The sequence below is a fragment of the Gymnodraco acuticeps genome, unplaced genomic scaffold (assembly GCF_902827175.1).
Source record: "Gymnodraco acuticeps unplaced genomic scaffold, fGymAcu1.1, whole genome shotgun sequence".
NCBI classification, from domain to species: Eukaryota; Metazoa; Chordata; class Actinopteri; order Perciformes; family Bathydraconidae; genus Gymnodraco; species Gymnodraco acuticeps.
Window position 1 is genome coordinate 99,485 of NW_022991993.1, and position 20,217 is coordinate 119,701.

At 40.0% G+C, this 20,217-nt stretch overlaps 1 protein-coding gene across 1 annotated transcript; it reads left to right on the top strand.

Moving 5' to 3' along the window:
* The first annotated feature begins 4,213 nt into the window (after window positions 1–4,213).
* LOC117536370 (E3 ubiquitin-protein ligase TRIM39-like) lies at window positions 4,214–19,484 on the top strand. The gene is made up of 11 exons (XM_034201210.1): window positions 4,214–4,552; window positions 5,358–5,592; window positions 7,258–7,627; window positions 8,197–8,292; window positions 9,310–9,543; window positions 11,233–11,377; window positions 11,533–11,559; window positions 12,039–12,110; window positions 12,208–12,320; window positions 13,208–13,319; window positions 18,956–19,484. Exons 2-11 carry the CDS (start codon window positions 5,366–5,368, stop codon window positions 19,246–19,248), a joined length of 1,689 nt encoding a protein of 562 aa, XP_034057101.1. The 5' UTR covers window positions 4,214–4,552; window positions 5,358–5,365; the 3' UTR covers window positions 19,249–19,484.
* Window positions 19,485–20,217: the final 733 nt, after the last annotated feature.

Sequence of the window (20,217 nt, forward strand, 5' to 3'; positions counted from 1 at the left end):
GGGTCGATTTAAGCTTTTAAGTTAAAGAATAACTTATTTCTTACTTACTTTAATTCAATATATTTTCATAGTTTAGGGTTCCTGGCAATAACAGATCATTTGGAGACACATATCATGAAATTCAAGTGCATGTTCTGTAAATGATCGACTCATTTTGATGAGGAATTTCATGAGAAAGAACCACAAGTGAATCCAAATGAAAGTATGAGAAGTATCAGCTGCACAAAGTATTTATTTTAACAATAATAATCATTTCAAAATGACTACTGGATCAGAAGTTAATTGAATAAATGAATGCATTCGATAGATATTTGAGCACTTCCTGACAGCTCTACTCGGTGGCAATAAAGTACTACTTCTTCATTTCATTCTCTACTTCTTCATTTCATTCTCTCTACCCCTTTCCAAACATAACAAACTAATCTCTTCTCATCCTGCACCTGTCCGCCGTAACCTTCGTTCCCTCTCTCCCTCTACCTTTGCCTCATCGGTGCTCTCAGCCCTCCCTTCCTCGGACTCGTTCCAACTACTACCTCCAAACTCTGCTGCAGAAACTCTCCTCTCTACTCTCTCATCCACTCTGGACTCTCTCTGTCCTCTCACATCTCGGCAGGCTCGTCAGTCCCCTCCTGTTCCCTGGCTAAATGACGCACTGCGTGCTAATAGAACCGTCCTTAGGGCAGCAGAGCGGAAATGGTGGAAATCCAAACACCGTGACGACCTCCTAACCTATCAGGCTCTCCTCTCCTCTTTCTCTGCTTCGATCTCTCAGGCAAAAAGCACTTTCTTTCAAGATAAGATCCAATCTTCCTATTCCAATCCCAAAAAACTATTTTCCATCTTCTCCACCCTCTTGGACCCTCCAAAAGCCCCTCCCCCTCCTCACTTCTGTCAAGCGACTTTGTTACCCACTTTGAAAAAAAGGTTGATGATATTCGTTCTTCTTTTTCTGACTCACCTTTACTCACCGCTGGGTCACCAGACCTTCCTTCCACCAACACACTAACCTCCTTTTCCCCTCTCTCTCCAAGTGAGGTTCTTACCCTCATTACCTCTGCCCGCCCTACCACCTGTCCTCTGGACCCTATCCCTTCAAACCTCCTTCAGACTATCGCTCCTGATATTCTACCGTTTCTCTCCCATTTCATCAACACTTCTCTAACTTCTGGTCACTTTCCAAACAGTCTCAAGGAGGCAAGAGTAAACCCTCTCCTAAAGAAACCCACTCTCAACCCGTTTGATGTTATAAACTACAGGCCTGTCTCTCTACTCCCGTTCCTGTCTAAATCACTTAAACGCGCTGTCTTTAAACAACTCTCCTGCTATCTCCATCAGAACAACCTTCTGGATCTGCACCAGTCTGGTTTCAAGGCAGGTCACTCCACAGAAACTGCTCTCATTGCTGTCACGGAGGAACTGCACACTGCCAAAACTGCATCCCTCTCCTCTGTCATCATCCTGTTGGATCTGTCTGCTGCATTCGACACGGTGAATCATCAGATCCTCCTTCGCACTCTGCAAAAACTTGGAGTTTCAGGCTCTGCACTTTCCCTCATCACCTCATACCTGAAAGACCGCACCTACAGGGTGACTTGGAGAGGGTCTGAGTCCGACCCTTGTCAATTAATTACAGGGGTCCCTCAGGGCTCTGTTCTTGGTCCCCTCGTCTTCTCCCTGTACACAAACTCGCTCGGATCAGTCATTAGCCCGCATGGTTTTTCTTACCACTGCTACGCTGACGACACCCAATTAATTCTGTCCTTTCCCCGCTCAGAGACCCAGATCGTCGCACGCATCTCTGCTTGTCTAGCTGACATCTCTCAGTGGATGTCTGCTCATCACCTCAAGCTCAACCTTGACAAGACTGAGCTGCTCTTCCTTCCGGGAAAAGATTGTCCCACTCTTGACCTAACAATCAACATCGGCACCTCAGTTGTTTCCCTGACTCAGACTGCAAGGAATCTGGGTGTGACCCTAGATAACAACCTGTCCTTCACTGCAAACATCGCTGCTACAACCCATTGCTGCAGATACACGCTTTACAACATCAGGAAGATACGTCCCCAGCTGACACAGAAAGCGACTCAGGTTCTGGTCCAGGCTCTCGTCATCTCACGCCTAGACTACTGCAACTCCCTCCTGGCTGGTCTACCTGCATGTGCCATCCGACCTCTGCAGCTCATCCAGAATGCAGCGGCTCGTCTGGTCTTCAACCTTCCTAAATGTTCCCACACCACGCCGCTCCTCCGCTCCCTTCACTGGCTTCCGGTAACTGCTAGAATCCACTTCAAGACACTGGTACTTGCTTACCATGCTGCGAATGGATCTGGCCCTTCGTACATCCAGGACATGGTTAAACCGTACACCCCAGCGCGTGCACTACGCTCTGCATCAGCCAAACGACTCGCTGCACCCTCGCTGCGAGGGGGACCCAAGTTCCCATCAGCAAAAACACGTGGGTTTGCTATCCTGGCTCCAAGATGGTGGAATGAGCTCCCCATTGACATCAGGACAGCAGATAGCTTGCACATCTTCCGGCGCAAACTGAAAACTCATCTCTTTCGACTCCACTTCGAGCGATAGATTTATTAACAAAGCACTTATATACTAATAAAGGACTGGCTTATCTAAAGCCAGTTGAGTTGCACTTGAAATGTTTGGCTCTATGAAACCTGATGTACTTATATGATTCTGTTTTCTTCAAGGTTGTGTCTTCCTGGTCGAATGTACTTATTGTAAGTCGCTTTGGATAAAAGCGTCAGCTAAATGCAATGTAATGTAATGTAATGTAAATTACAATTCAGTCAGACGTTTCTTTTTGTTGTAATGGGTGGGAATAACACTGCATTAAGTTCACATCTCTAACATGTCATGTGCAAAATCCTGGTAAGTCTGGGAACATTTTCATAATTATACATAATTAGTGGTTGAATTCAACACAAAATATACTTTGGATATGCAAGTAAAGAGAGCGTAAGAGAAAGTATGTTGTAAAGCCCTATTAAATTGTGCACACATGCTCACGCTAATTGACCACTTGACTTTTGCATAATTTAATAATAATAATAAATGATATTTATATAGCGCCTTTCAAGGGACCCAAGGTCGCTGTACATGGTGGACAAACAAAACAAACAGACAATCAACGGGCAAACCAAAGAAATAAATAAAGGAAGCCAGGGGACCAGAAAAGGGCTCGGGCCCGAAGGCCAGGGTGAACAGGTGTGTTTTTAGTGATAATTTGAAGATGTCCAGGGAGGCAGCATTACGGATCTCGGCCGGAAGTGCATTCCAGAGGGTGGGGGCCGCAACACTGAATGCCCTGACACCAACAGTACGGAGGCGAGAGCGGGGGATGGAGAGCAGGCCCGTGTCTGAGGACCGCAGACTCCGAGAAGGGGTGTAGGGATGGAGGAGGTCCGATAAGTACTGGGGGGCGAGGGTATGGAGGGACTTGTACGTGAGGATGAGAGTTTTGTATTGAATCCGGGACTTGACCTGCAGCCAATGTAGGTGGATGAGGGTGGGGGTGATATGGTGCCATGGCTTGGTGTGGGTGAGAAGCCTGGCGGCAGAGTTCGGGCAGAATTTAGGGACTTCCTGTGTTTCCTTTGTCTTTAATTAAATCATCCTGGCAAAATAAACACTATGTAAACATAACAAGCATACAGATTTTACAAGCATTTGTCCGGTGACACATTGGCAGTGGCAATGTCTCAAGATTTAGCAAAAATACACCTTTATTCAACATACAGTAACACAAATACTACAAATCCACATAACAAGCAATCAAAAACGAAAAAGGGTCGCCACTTATTATTATTTTAATTGAAAAAAAATAAAGTAAAAATTTTTTTTTTTATATATTTGTGTTGGGTACCTGGCTGGCGCCCCCTAGCGCTGCGCCGCCGCTATTTGTATATAGGGGAAACACTGCAGGTGCTCCTCATTGTGAACCAGCTGCGCCTTCTAACGATCACCACACCACACTGCACAGGAGACATTATTTGCTTTAATGGATTAACAGACACACGTTAGCTAGTTCAGAAGATCAGCATACATACTATAGGTACTTTTTTGTTTACATTTACACTAATTCAGGGTTAAAAACTATTCTGATCCAAATCCAACAATCAACCACATTCTACTTTGTCATGTGGCTGCTGATAGAAACATGAAGGTGAGTCATGTTGTTTCCCAACGTGCTTTACTCAACAAGCCAGAAATAACTTCATGCTTTTCACATTTCCGTAAAAAATAATTGACTAATTAAAACATGGTTCTACTGATGCTCTGGTTAGCTTGCTAAAACAAACTCTTAGGAACATGCAGCTAATATAGTGCTCATTTGTATTTAGGGAAAACAGTTAAGAGTTAAAGACAATAAGAAGTTAATCCTCTTTAGGGCTGAGAAGGAGAACCAGAATTACACGTTTTGACAAATGTGGGAGGATCTTTGAACCAGTGTTTATTTTAAGAGATCTGTTTTGACTGCATTCACACTGCTAGCAACACACTTAAGGAGCGTCTGTTCGTCCGTCGACACACACAGGTAAAACATTATATTAAGCATATAGAGTACAGAGTATTAGCATATACAACAATATATATCACCAGTCTATGCTTTAGTTTGAACACATTATTGTCGTGAATGCTAACATTTTCAGGAATGTTTTTAAAAGACAAAAGCTTCAGAGCTAGAACCGTCAAAGTGGATATTATAAAGATTGCATTACAATGAACTAAAAAAGGCTAAGTGTAATTTAAGTGGATTTCATATGAGGCACTAACTTTGAAATAAAACAAAAATGCTCTTTTAACCAGTGTTTACGGATAACTTAATCTGTAAAAGACACGAACCAAAGGTTAATACATTTTTTAAGTGAGGTGCTTTTTAACAAAACCCTTTCACCTACATTAAAGGTTATTGCCTATTTATGTAATATACATATCTAGTACTTTTATCTGCACTGTCTCTTTCCTGTAACATTTCTTAAATAGATGATCTGATTCTGATAAAGTACCAGGGAAGAAATGACGTCCTGAGCAGGAAGATGCTCCACTTGTGTGTGTGTTTAATCCACGTGTAGCTAGCTAACAACCACCGCTTTGCACTTTGAGTATTTTTAATGTGAAGACACAATTTAGTTGATCTAGTAGTATCTAATAGCTGCTTTGGATGATGTTGATTTTTAAAGCAACTGCATATAGTATCTAGAGAAAAGTTTAATTTGTACTTTTCTCACATTCCCAACACCTTTAGGTTAAAACTCAACTTTAAGCAACGTTGTTTACATTATAACATGTACAATAAGTGTTGTTACAGCTTGTGTGAGTAAAATAATGTTATTCTCCAGTCAGAAACATGGCCTTTGCGTTGTCCGAGGTTCAGTTTCAGTGCAGCATCTGTCTGGATATGTTCCGAAACCCCGTCTCCATCCCATGTGGACACAACTACTGCCTGGGGTGCATCAAACGCTTCTGGGACACGAAGCAGAAGTTTGAGTGTCCTCTGTGCAAAGAAGACTTCAAAACCCGTCCAGATCTCAGGGTCAACGTAGGCTTGAGAGACATCACCGATCAATTTAAAAAGTATGTGCACATTTTTTATGAATAGATGGCAAAAGTACAAACATCCTTTACTCAAGTAGAAGTAGCCTACAGATACTCCTGTTTAAAAATACTCTGGTAAAAGTACTGACTAAACTTCTTTACTGAAGTAAAAGTAAAGAGGCTTTGAAATGTACTTCAGTAAAAAGTCCCCATAGCTAGCAGCTGCTTTAAAGAGTACCTGACCTCCCTTTATATTAATAGAACAATAATGTCATTGTTAGCTAATGAATGTTTCCATGCTGAACAACGGCAACATGACAACGTTTCCATTGGTCCCTCTTCTTTAGAGAAGACCAGGAAATGATGGATACACGGATCGTGTTCAAATCAATAGGCACGCAATGACTCTAAAGAATAATGATCACGCATCAAACACACATTCAGACTAAAGGAACCAGCTGTTTGGAAAATGAGAGAAGTAGAAAGTACAAGTATTTGAGTTCAACATGTAAGAAGTAGAAAGTACAGGTATTTGAGTTCAACATGTAAGAAGTAGAAAGTACAGGTATTTGAGTTCAACATGTAAGAAGTAGAAAGTACAGGTATTTATGTTCAACATGTAAGAAGTAGAAAGTACAGGTATTTGAGTTCAACATGTAAGAAGTAGAAAGTACAGGTATTTGAGTTCAACATGTAAGAAGTAGAAAGTTCAGGTATTTGTGTTCAACATGTAAGAAGTAGAAAGTACAGGTATTTGTGTTCAACATGTAAGAAGTAGAAAGTACAGGTATTTGAGTTCAACATGTAAGAAGTAGAAAGTACAGGTATTTGTGTTCAACATGTAAGAAGTAGAAAGTACAGGTATTTGAGTTCAACATGTAAGAAGTAGAAAGTACAGGTATTTGGGTTCAACATGTAAGAAGTAGAAAGTACAGGTATTTGTGTTCAACATGTAAGAAGTAGAAAGTACAGGTATTTGGGTTCAACATGTAAGAAGTAGAAAGTACAGGTATTTGTGTTCAACATGTAAGAAGTAGAAAGTACAGGTATTTGAGTTCAACATGTGAGAAGTAGAAAGTACTGGTATTTGAGTTCAACATGTAAGAAGTAGAAAGTACAGGTATTTGTGTTCAACATGTAAGAAGTAGAAAGTACAGGTATTTGAGTTCAACATGTAAGAAGTAGAAAGTACAGGTATTTGTGTTCAACATGTAAGAAGTAGAAAGTACAGGTATTTGAGTTCAACATGTAAGAAGTAGAAAGTACAGGTATTTGAGTTCAACATGTAAGAAGTAGAAAGTACAGGTATTTGTGTTCAACATGTAAGAAGTAGAAAGTACAGGTATTTGTGTTCAACATGTAAGAAGTAGAAAGTACAGGTATTTGGGTTCAACATGTAAGAAGTAGAAAGTACAGGTATTTGGGTTCAACATGTAAGAAGTAGAAAGTACAGGTATTTGGGTTCAACATGTAAGAAGTAGAAAGTACAGGTATTTGGGTTCAACATGTAAGAAGTAGAAAGTACAGGTATTTGTGTTCAACATGTAAGAAAAACAAGTAGTGGAGTAAAGTACTGATACCAGAAAGATTTACTTAAGTACAGTAACAAAGTATTTACTCCACTACTTCCCACCTCTGCTTGCATAATCACACATACTCTCTTAAGCCAATTTGACTTGAACTAAATCTGTTTTGAATCAACAGGTCTATAAAGGGCCAGCCTGAATACAAGCCCGCCCCGCCGAAGAGGATGGTGCAGAGACGACAACAATCGGAAGAAGTTTCCTGTGACATCTGCCAAGGAAACAACATCATAGCGGTTAAGTCTTGCCTCGTGTGCCAGGCGTCTTACTGTGAGATTCACCTGACGCCGCATCTGAGGGATCCACCGCTGATGAAGCACAGACTGACGGATCCGGCCATCTTCGCCACCAGTCACCTCTGCAGGAGTCACAACATGATCCTGGACATGTTCTGCAAGAGGGATCAGACGCCTATTTGTGTGAAATGTAGAGAGAGGGACCACAAGAACCATGAGATCGTCCCCATCGAGAAGGAGAGCAAGAGGGTCAGGGTGAGGAAAGGAAAACACTACAAAAACTCGAAAATCTTGCTAAGTATATTCGTCTAATATCTAGTCAGAATGTGTCTTTACACTAAGACATAATAACTTCAGAAGTGACACTGCAGTGAGATATAGGGTCTTGTTTTTAGACAATGCATCATCTTGTTAAGTCAAATAATCTTATTTTGAGTTGTATCTCAGATGAAAGTTAACGTATTTATTGGAAAATCACCAACTAACATTAAAAAAATGAACACTTTTGAGCATTTGCGGCTTATATTGTAACGCAACATTTCCTAATTCTGGTAAAAATATAGTTCAAAATGAGTTCTCTGAGCTAATTACAAGATGTGATTTATCTAAACATCCCTTCTTATTTCAAGACATCTGACCAAGCTCATTTTCACTTTTTGTACTTATTTCAAAACAAGTTGTTTTCATTATTCTCTCACTTGTTTTTGGAGCAGCATTTTTTCCAGTGTACCTTGAGATTACAAAACATTTCTGCAAAACAAAATGCATTTCCTCATCCTGATAGTTGCCTTACAGCGTTTTCTTGATCATGAATTCCTTTGCAGACTCAGATGAAGAAGATGGAGGCAGAGTTTAATCAGATGGTCCAGGCAAGAAGCAGAAAGCTGGAGGAGATCAACGCTTCGGCAGAGTTGAGGAAAGTAAGTTGAAGGTCCCTTCTTGACTTTAACAAGGGATGTCATCGTTGTCTCTTTGCATTTCGCTTATTTCTGCTCAAGGATAAAGAAACGGAAGCCTCTTCTTCCAGTAGATACTCTGGCAATTTGCATTTCAGAATGCACAATGAAGCTGAAGTTGACTTTGTTGTAGGAACCAGACAACAAGATGATTACAGAGCATTGAAAGCAATGTACTGTATGGTTGTTTAGCAGGAATAGACGATAGCTTGCTATTAACTCTACTGTAGCCATTTATGTCCCGCTGACAGTAGATGAGTAACTTTGGCAATGCCCTGAATTTCATTATCTGTTTTCAAATTGGATTGGAAGTTTGGTTTATGTACAAATTCTGGCACTAAGATAAGATAAGAGATACTTTATTGATCGCAAATTGGGATTTTTTTTGCGTTGCAGCAGCATAAAAAAAAAAAAGGCATTGCACAAGTAGAAATAAACTAAATTAAACATCTCAAAATAGAATTAAAACGGCATTTAAAAAGTAGAAAATATACAGTGGACTGTGAAGATAGAAAATCTATATATATATATACTCTGACAACAAAAAATAAATACAAATAAAACACTATTGACGGGTTTTAGATACAATTCTGAAGTAGGATATTATTTACATTAAGTGTGTTCAATGATCACTACACACGATATTTCCCTTTTGTACTTTAAAATGGAACGGGAAAAGTGGGAAACATTGGTCAATAATTGGCATTGTCAAATAATCATAGAGGAACAATTCAGGTGTGATTAGAGTATGACTGTAAAGCACACATGCCACTAACCCAACTCAGACATAAACTCTGGGTTAACATTCTTCCGATGTGGTGTTATGTAGTTTCACGCACATTGCGGCCTCCTTCTGTCAGAAAATCGAGCTGTCCTTCTCAGTGCAGAAAAAACTCTTAGCAATTATGTTCCAGTCCAAAATCAGACTTCCATTTGCATTATTTGACATTTGAGTTAACTCCAAATTGTGCACATCTGCAGATAAACAAAGAACGGCAGATCCAAACAAGCATTCAGGTGGTCACCGGGGTGATAAGTGTCATCGAGAGAGGCCAGTCTTTGCTCATGGAGGAGATCGAGCAGAAGCACGAAGCGGCTGAGAGGACGAAGAAGGAGTTTATCAAAGATCTCGGGCAGGAAATTAATGAAGTGCGGAAAAGAAGAAGTGAGCTGAAGCACCTGGAGAACACCGAGGACCCTCTTCATCTGCTGCAGGTGAGCATGGCATGGAAACAACCTTTATTCATACTTTCTAATGTATCAAATGAATACAATTGCTGATCATTTTGTCACTGTCTTCCAGAGAGGGCAAAAGTACACACATCCTTTACTCGAGTAGAAGTACAGAAATACTCTGGTAAAAGTAGAAGTACTGACTAAACTTCTTTACTCAAGTCAAAGTAAAGAGGGCTTTGAAATGTACTTCAGTAAAAAGTACCCATAACTAGCAGCTGTTTTAAAGAGTACCTGACCTCCCTTTATATTAATAGAACAATAATGTCATTGTTAGCTAATGAATGTTTCCATGCTGAACAACGGCAACATGACAACGTTTCCATTGGTCCCTCTTCTTTAGAGAGGACCAGGAAATGATGGATACACGGATCGTGTTCAAATCAATAGGCACGCAATGACTCTAAAGAATAATGATCACGCACCAAACACACATTCAGACTAAAGGAACCAGCTGTTTGGAAAATGAGAGAAGTAGAAAGTACAGGTATTTGAGTTCAACATGTAAGAAGTAGAAAGTACAGGTATTTGTGTTCAACATGTAAGAAGTAGAAAGTACAGGTATTTGTGTTCAACATGTAAGAAGTAGAAAGTACAGGTATTTGGGTTCAACATGTAAGAAGTAGAAAGTACAGGTATTTGAGTTCAACATGTAAGAAGTAGAAAGTACAGGTATTTGAGTTCAACATGTAAGAAGTAGAAAGTACAGGTATTTGTGTTCAACATGTAAGAAGTAGAAAGTACAGGTATTTGAGTTCAACATGTAAGAAGTAGAAAGTACAGGTATTTGAGTTCAACATGTAAGAAGTAGAAAGTACAGGTATTTGTGTTCAACATGTGAGAAGTAGAAAGTACAGGTATTTGTGTTCAACATGTGAGAAGTAGAAAGTACAGGTATTTGTGTTCAACATGTAAGAAGTAGAAAGTTCAGGTATTTGTGTTCAACATGTGAGAAGTAGAAAGTACAGGTATTTGTGTTCAACATGTAAGAAGTAGAAAGTTCAGGTATTTGTGTTCAACATGTAAGAAGTAGAAAGTACAGGTATTTGTGTTCAACATGTAAGAAGTAGAAAGTTCAGGTATTTGTGTTCAACATGTAAGAAGTAGAAAGTTCAGGTATTTGTGTTCAACATGTAAGAAGTAGAAAGTACAGATATTTGTGTTCAACATGTAGGAAGTAGAAAGTACAGGTTTTTGTGTTCAACATGTGAGAAGTAGAAAGTACAGGTATTTGTGTTCAACATGTAAGAAGTAGAAAGTACAGGTATTTGAGTTCAACATGTAAGAAGTAGAAAGTTCAGGTATTTGTGTTCAACATGTAAGAAGTAGAAAGTACAGATATTTGTGTTCAACATGTAGGAAGTAGAAAGTACAGGTTTTTGTGTTCAACATGTGAGAAGTAGAAAGTACAGGTATTTGTGTTCAACATGTAAGAAGTAGAAAGTACAGGTATTTGAGTTCAACATGTGAGAAGTAGAAAGTACAGGTTTTTGTGTTCAACATGTAAGAAGTAGAAAGTACAGGTATTTGTGTTCAACATGTAAGAAGTCAAAGTAAAAAGTCGTCTAAAAATAAGTAGTGGAGTAAAGTACTGATACCAGAAACATGTACTTGAGTACAGTAACAAAGTATTTGTTCTCCACTACTTCCCACCCCTGCTTCCTGTGGTAGAGTTTCCCCTCTCTGCGTGCTCCGCTGGCCGCTAAGGACTGGTCTCAGGTCAGAGTTTACTCGGACAACATAGGGACGCTGAGGAGATCCTTCACCAAGCTGGTGGATGTGTGTCAGGCGCTCGAAAAGAATCTGTCTGCAGAAGGTCAGTAACTTCAAGAAATGGTTAGTTATATCCTCAAATAAACACTTTGTAACTGTCTATCAATGAGCGTATTATACTTTATTGTAGGTGTATCACATGATCATTTGTCAAATGATTCACATTGTAACTAACAATTATGTTCTTCTTTTCTGTAGAGATGAGTAAGGCAAGTCAATATGCAGGTATGTTTCTGAATATGTGAAATCATCCCATTGTCACTAATGTTTAGTCCATAGAAACAAACATGACCATAAATAGATACTTAAAGAGAAAATAACCGATTAAAGACTTCTCGTTGAACATTATCCAGAGTTTTTATACATTATATATCCATGTAATAAACATAGCAGACACAAAACTGATCTGAGTTCTGCAGCACTTCTAAACTGCGTGCCAAAAAACAGCTTTTTTCCGCTATTTTCTAGGTTCAGTTTGTTATTTCTGTCTGAATGTATTGGCATACTGTACAGTTATTGTGTGTACATGCAAAACCTGCACCAGAATATTTGTACAAGTGAACTATTGGACTTTAAACCCAATAGCGCTCATGTTTGAACTCTGCGAAGCTGTATGGATCTGTAATATGTTTTAAGGTGATATAGTCTAATTTGGTGAAGTTAATTGAATTTTATCTGACTCACAAATTCTTTCTTTCCTTCAGTGGATGTGACTTTGGATCCAGTGACTGCTTCTGCTTGGCTGTGTTTGTCCGCAGATGGGAAACAGGTAACATGTCATGGACTAATAAGACTAATGACGGAAATATCTGATATATTCCAACACTTGAATGTAAGTGTTGTTGTTGTTGTGGATCTTCAGGTGAGCCTCAGCAGCCAGCAGAAGAACCCCCCCCCCCCCTGACGAGCCTCGCAGATTTGACTCCTGCGTCTCCGTTCTGGGGAAACAAAGCTTCACCTCGGGGAGACGTTACTGGGTGGTCCAGGTAGGAACTCGGACCAGAACCAGATTTATTGCCAATGGGGTTTATATAATTTTTCCAGAATTCAACATTTCTGTATCTGCTTTCATGAGAAATGTAACTTGGGATGAGGGAAATACATTCAGGAAGCATGTTTATGAGGTTGATGATATTCCCTCTACTCTATACTGTTCTCTCCAAGTGTGACCAATTGTCAAAGGTTACAAGGATGTGTTCCTGGTTTATAGATTGGCTGTATTTCAAAATAAAGTTGACCAATGGATATCATCTATAAGCAGGCCCGTATCCAGGATTTCTTGAATACCAAGGTCCAAAACATGCTAGGGGGGCTCGGGGGCAGGCCCCCCCCCCGACATCTTCTTTTGATTTTCATGATCTAGATATCTATTTTCAAGACGACATTAATTCAAATGAATGTCGTCTTCTTCTGTCTGCTCTAATGTAGGCTACGAAGTTGTGAAGCGCCCCCACCACCAGTAAATGGAACTATTACAAAGAACCCTGTTCATTATGTACAGTTATTTCACAACTTTTATTACGGTATATACACCTCGAAAGGTACGGCCATGTCTATAAGTAAAGGAAAGAAAAACACACTTGCACATCCCTTGATATGAAATAATAGCTCTTCAATGCCCCCTTGTGGCTGTAAGGATGTTCTTGGTAACAGGTGAAGACAAGATCATCACGGACTGGAATACATTTCAATCCAACCTTGTCCCCTATTTCTAATCTTGGAGAGGGTGACAGAATACTTAAATTAAGTCCTGTGGGGGTGTGTCCGACTTTTGTTTACAGGCCGCAGTCCGCTTGCATTTAGGAAAAGTGAGCATGGTTGCAGCTTTCATTTGCCTATATTTCTAATCTCAATTCTCTACGTTTGGTTTCAGGTCGGGGATAAATCAGACTGGGATCTTGGTGTGGCGAGGGAGTCCATCAACAGGAAGGGGGTGATCACGGTTCGCCCTGACACCGGTTACTGGGCGATTTGTCTGCGAAAAGGCATCGAATTCAAGGCCTGTGCCGGACCCTCCGTCGCCCTCCATCTCCAGGAAAAACCCCATAAAGTAGCCGTCTTCCTGGACTACGAGGAAGGGTCGGTGTCCTTCTACAACGCAGATGCAAAGACCCACATTTACACTTTCACAGGCTGTCTTTTCACCGAGCCTCTCTACCCGTACTTAAACCCGTGTCTTCATAACAACGGGAAGAACACCGCCCCGTTGATCATCTGTCCCGTTGAGGTAGGGACCCCTACGGAGATTAATCTGGCCTTTTAGGGGTTAGTTAGTTAGTTAGATCCAGCATTTTAGGAGACTAAAGGCACACTTGTTTTGGAGGGAAAAGTCCATGAGAATTTCCTTATCCGCCGTGAGAAAGTTAAAGTTTGACGAACACTATGCACTAGTAAATAATGCCTTTAAAGTGTTTTAGACGTATTATTGATGTGCACAATCACAGCCATCCACATATAACTCATGGATCTTCTGATCCCAGAACAGCCAACTAAACAAATCTGCCCTTTTGCCAAAACCACGTGATTCCCTTAAACAGCCAGTAGGGGGCAATTGCTCCAGTTGTATATAAGTCTATGAGAAAATGACTCTACTTCTTACTTGATTTATTACCTCAGTAAACCTTATCATAATGAGTTTTTGTTCTGGATTGCTAGTTTAGTGTCTTCTTCAATACAGCATGATGTTTATTTTGTAAATGATATTCCAATGAGTAATAAGCTTTTTGGTGGGGCCGACTTGTTTTCGACAGTTATCTTACTCAATATTGTCGGGTGTTGTCCATATTTTTCTCTTAGGAATAACCTTTTTTTTAATGTTTTATAAAAGTAAAAAATGTATTGTAACATTTGGTGTACAGCGTTTGATTGACTTGTTTCAAAAAATCAAGATGGCTACAACCAATTTTTGGAGCACATGTTGCTAACATAAACAGGACTTTGATGTGATTGTAAATATGTTCTGGTTCTGGGACTCAGTTATATAACTTTTTTTTGTAGGATGACAGACAACTGACTTTATTTTTGTAAATATATATTTTTTTTTTTTATTCCCGAAAATGAAACTGCTTCTCACATCTTTCTACAAAAATGTACGTGATCAGGATCTTTTTTTGCATTTATTATTTAAGGAAAACTTTTTTTGTGTGTGCTTAATTGATTATTTTTGCCAACATTTGTAAACACAAATGATCAGAACATGTTTGTTTTTTATGAGGGTGTACAAAGACTGTAAATGCTTTCAAAGTAAATAAATAAAAGTTGTATTCTTTCTAATTTGTGGGTGAAACTTCTTAATCAATTGGAGTCAGGACTCAAAGAGAGACACGATGGAGAGCTGGAGCTTTGATGGCAAACACTGAGGGTTTATTTGGAGCTTCGGCCGGAAAATGCACACGACACGTCACGGGCCACGGTTTGACCACACGGTTGAGATGCCACAATCAATTCTGAAGAACCCTCCTGTAGCTCCAGGTTTTAACTATCAGAGTGTAATAATCAACATTCTTCAACAGATAGACTAAACAGCTGAGGACACTGAATCACATTTGTTGTCGCTTATGGCTCGGGGTCATCTACACCCCGAGAAGGATGCTCCAGGTGTCCCACAACAATAACTGCACTTAACTTGCTGAAATATGTGGGCGAGGTCGAAAAAGGATTTAATGATGAGCATCGTGCTTTCCTTTATGATTGGCAGACAAAGCAGCACCTGTCAAAACACTCAGCATCAGAACTTCTTCAGAAATATGTTCATTTCTAGTCACCGGTTAAGATTTAAAATAGTTTAATATTGACTAAACACCTTAGGGCTTTATTGGTTTCAAAATGATGCAGGTCTTCCAGGTTTTGTCAGTTCATTGCTTTCATCCTGCAGAAGACGTTTAATTGCAGTCTTAAGGTACGAACAGGTTCAATCAGATTCCTTCATGATATGTATTGAGGAAGCAAGTAGAGCTATTCCACAGTTTCAACAAAAACAGGTTCTCTTTGGTTTCAAGGAAACAAATCACAAAGGATAGACTCCTCCTCACATTGTGATTAATTAGCCAAAAGACACATACATTTTGCAGTAATGAACAAGCCTTTACCTATATGGCTGTACTTTAATCAAACTAACAATGATTTGCACAGTACATACCGAGAGCTGCAAACAGACACACTGGATGTGATAGGTTTGGAAAAAAGAGCCCTTAAAATGGGACAGACCTCGTGAGACCCCGGAATTTGGGGTGTATCTCGATTGGCCAGAATATGAGTCCAAGCTGGCATCACTTGTGAAAATGTTTGTGTTGTATGGGAGCTGTTGAGGTACACAGCACAAATATACAGAACTATAAATATGCTTCCTTTTTTAGCCGTGCCTCCTTTGGGGATTCCAGCTGACCACTTTGGTGCAGACTGAAATGTCTCAACACATCTTTGACGGATCTGCACACACTTTGGTGCAGATATTCATGTTTCTAAGAGAATGAATCCTACTGATTTTTGTGACACCAGACTTTACAAATAGCGCCATCATCAGAACAAAACTGTGAGATTTCCATCAGCATCTGGTTAAAAGTCATGTTGGTATTAGCAAACATTAGCACACTAATACACTTAGAATAGTGAACGTGGTGAACATTGTGCTTGCTAAACAGTGTTTTTTGCATATTTACTGTGAGAGTGAAGGTGAGGCTAACCTTAGCATTTAGCTCAAATCTCTTGTGTAATTGACTTAATTAAACCACATCTACATACATTTTTCAAAAAAAGTAGAAATACAGAGTGAGAGAAGCAGTTCAAAATGTTGAAAATAAACAATACATCTAAAGGCCCTGACACACCAAACTGACACCAAAGAACACGTCCCGACGGACCCGATTGTTGTGTCGCCTCACGTCTCCTGTGTCTTGGCCAAAAAGTCGCACTGGAACACACCGCAAAGACTTCAGCCGACGGCCAAGTAGCACGTACGCACTGCACATGCGTGAGTGGCAATAACTCTCCTTACCAGCAGGCGGCGGTAGTGTGTATTCGTCATTCAAAAGAGGCAACAACCGGAAGACAGACTGCGTGATAACCGAGAAGAAGAACAGACTGCGTGATATAAACAAACAACAAATAGCGTGCGTTCCATTTTCACTCTCGTCCATCACAGACTGTTTCACAGACTGTGTCACATAACGACTTATAATTGAAAATATGTTTAGTGCGGTGCTAGAAAATGAAAAAGAATAGCCGTCTGTGTGTGCCTTCTTCACTTCCATTTCGCTTCTCATGCACTGATTCGCTAAGCTGAACAGCCAATCAGAGTGATTTCTATTGCCGACAGCCGTTGGCCGACTGCGGCGGCGGAAGGCGTCGGCACGGCCCGAAAAGACACGACGGTGCTGGACACACCAATCTGAGTAGGGCGACAGGACGCTCATCGACGGCCAGACATCTATCGACGGCCGAAATAGGCTCGGTGTGTTCCTTCTTTTTGGTATCAAAAGAAACAACAAGATAATGGGGTCAAGTACAACTGAACCATAAACAAGACATTTGTAAGCGACAAAGACGTATGAACTTTCATCAAATGAAGACAGACTGTGAAAGGGTTAAAAGCTGAAAAAATTGCCAACACCCAAACCCAACAACAGCACGGTAGATATTTGTGAGTCGCACGGTAGCCTCGCCCTGAATCAAACCTTGCTTTAACCACATTTCTTCTAAATATGATCATAATATACAAAATGAGCATCAAGCTCTAGTGAACACTTGAGACTTAAAACCATAAACTTGTCAGGAAAATCTTGATAAGAAAAAAAAGGGTATTTGTTTGCAACCATTGGAATAAGCCCCCAGTTGGCTTTTAAAGAAAGTTTAACGTTTAAGGCACAATTACATTTGATAAATGTTTTACAAAATGGAGCTAACTTGTGCATGGAGTTTCCCATATTTGGGTATGCTGACTTAATCAAGAATATTTTTAGAGCAGCCAATAGCATTATTAATCCAAAACATAATTACTTGAATTTATTATAGCATAACATTTCCCACAGCTATTTCATTCAATGCCGTCTTCTGAGACTGCATTAATTTGCCAATTTAATTGTATTCACTGTCAACAATTACTAAATACGCAATTACTCGAACCACATCTTAAAATAGTAGATTCATGTAGCAGTGCCAGCTGGAGCACATGCTTACAGTAAGTTGCCATCACATGATGCCATTGTTTTTCTGTGGAGAGAAGGGTGTCGCCCTGTTGGTAATCTGTTGAAGCGTTTCAAAAGCAGCTTGTACCAGCATAGCCCATTGTGTTTCGGATGAAGATGCTTTCATGTTTTCAAGTAAGTATTTGCTTCTGAATAAGATAGCTCAAGCTCATTGAAAGTCTTTTATAGAAAGACTTTCTATGAGTGTGAAAGGTGTATGCGGAAGTATTTGTTTCAACTTGTGCCAAGAACCATTTTTAAAAAGATCGAAATCTGACCTCTGGAACATTAACTCAATTGTTGGCGCACCAAACATCCCTAGGGTTAGGGTTAGTGATTGTTTGAGATACTAACTAGACCATGTTTTTATTTATTTTATTCGAGTGATGTATGCGCCTTCAGAAACATAAGCACGCAAACAGGCACCAGAATAACCCCATTCTGTGTTTCTGTTGAACAGGCTTTGATTCTTTTAAACTCAAATACACAGTGGGCCAAAATAAAAAAATGGGTACTAGTCGCGGGCCGGACTGGTTCAATGTTTATTGCAGAACTTATTGAAATGAACTTATTGCACATATTAAACCTGGAACTAACAAAGCTTAAATTATTGCCTATAAAAACAACATTAAACATTAAATAATCAGTTGCATTCATTTCTTATGGCTCTATCTGCAGCTTTTCCAGAGTCATTTCTTATGATTACATTTTCCCACAGGCCAACAACAGCTTCAAAAAAACTATTTCCCTCAAAGATCAAACCAAACATGCCCTGTTGTCGTGAGAGAAAGTGCAGAAGGAAACATCCATGTGAACTCAGTGTGCTGCTCTGTGATGCTAGTTCAAGCAGATACTTGGCGTCTCATCTCGGGTGCAAGTTCATCAATGTTTCGGGTCAGGCTCTGAGCTGAGGAGACCCTCAGAGTTGAGTGAAGGTGTGCGTGCAATATACCGGCTATACCCCCGCCCTCCGAGCGTCACTAGAATGAGAGAAAATAAATCTAGATTCGGCTTTTAGTGCATTTTACTCTATAAAACAGTTGGTAGTTATGGGTACTTTTTACTTAAGTACATTTCGAAGCCCATACTTCTTTACTTTTACTTGAGCAAAGAAGTTTAGTCAGTACTTATACTTTTACCAGAGTATTTTTAAACAAGTGTTTTGAGGGAACAAAGCTTCACATCGGGAAGACGCTACTGGGTTGTCCAGGTGAGGAAACAAGAAAAAACGCCTTAAGATCTCAGTGTACTTAGACAAAGTTTAGGCATGATAAAAGAGTATGGTACGGGTTTTTTCTGATCATGTTTTCTGTACTTTGTGTTTCAGGTTGCAGATAAATCAGAGTGGGGTCTTGGTGTGGCGAAGGAGTCCATCAACAGGAAGGGGGCGATCCCGGTTCGTCCTGACACCGGTAACTGGGCGATCTCTCTGCGAAAAGGCAGTGATTTCAAGGCCTGTGCCGGACCCTCGGTCGCCCTGCACCTCCAGGAAACTCCCCAGAAGGTGGGCGTCTTCCTGGACTACGAGGAAGGGTCGGTGTCCTTCTACGACGCAGACGCAAAGACCCACATTTACACTTTCAGCGAGTGTGACTTCACAGAGCCCCTGTACCCCTACTTTAACCCGTGTCTTCAAGATGAAGGGAAGAACATCGCCCCGTTGATCATCTGTCCTGTTGAAGCTGTTGAAGGAAGAGTCAGGGAAGACATTACCATTGAGACAGCTTTATGAGGTGTTATAGGAAAGGATGATACCAAGTGATATCAAGAAATTAGGTTTATATATATTATATATGATTCTTTGCACTGTAATAGTATTTAACAGTATCCTGCAACAGGCCAACAATTATTGAGTTGTTATTTGTGTATATGCGTTTACAGCGTCAACGATGGCAGCGTGGTTTCTCACAATTTCTTACATAATTAATTGTTTTCTTAACATGGTTTATCATTTTGTATCATGTAAATGTTACCAGACAATATATTTGGATTTAAATATTGTTGCATGAACTGAGAAACATTATCCCATAGACAAAATGGGAAATGACATCTTGAGATACAAATTGCGAAACCGAAAATAAATGTCGCAAATCAAAAACTGAAATTGTGTCATTTTGCAAATTGTCCATTCAAATGAAATGTATTGAAAGATATGATAAATCATTCCAAGACAAATGGCTGACGTCCCAGTGATGTAGTGTGTTGTTCGGTGGCTTGATACCAATCACAAAATAATGAAATCGTCACAGATGATAATCAGCTGTCTAAGACCTGTTAAAGCCAGCAGATCTCTGCACTTCAAGATCCAAATCCTTTACCCCAAATAAACAATGTCAAATCCGACTAGTGGCCCTCAGACTCGATATATCTTTTGGTTTCTGTTTAATTTCCAAACCTGTGTCAATACTACAAATTGGTTTTGCCATAGATTAGGTTAATGTTGTTTGTTTGGTAGTATTTTGGAAGTATATAAACAACATTTCTAAGAGACCAGTTTGGGTATTCACAAAGCAATTGGTTAATATTAGCAAGAACCATCATTTAAATATCATACAACCAATACAAACCAATCCTTTGCATACAGTTTGGGTTATTTCTTGCTGTTCGAACTTAACCTGTTAAGCCCGGCTGCCCCCGCCCCCGACCGAGGGGGGCCAGAGATATGGAAAATGCACCAAATGACCCCAGAAGTGGGTTTTTT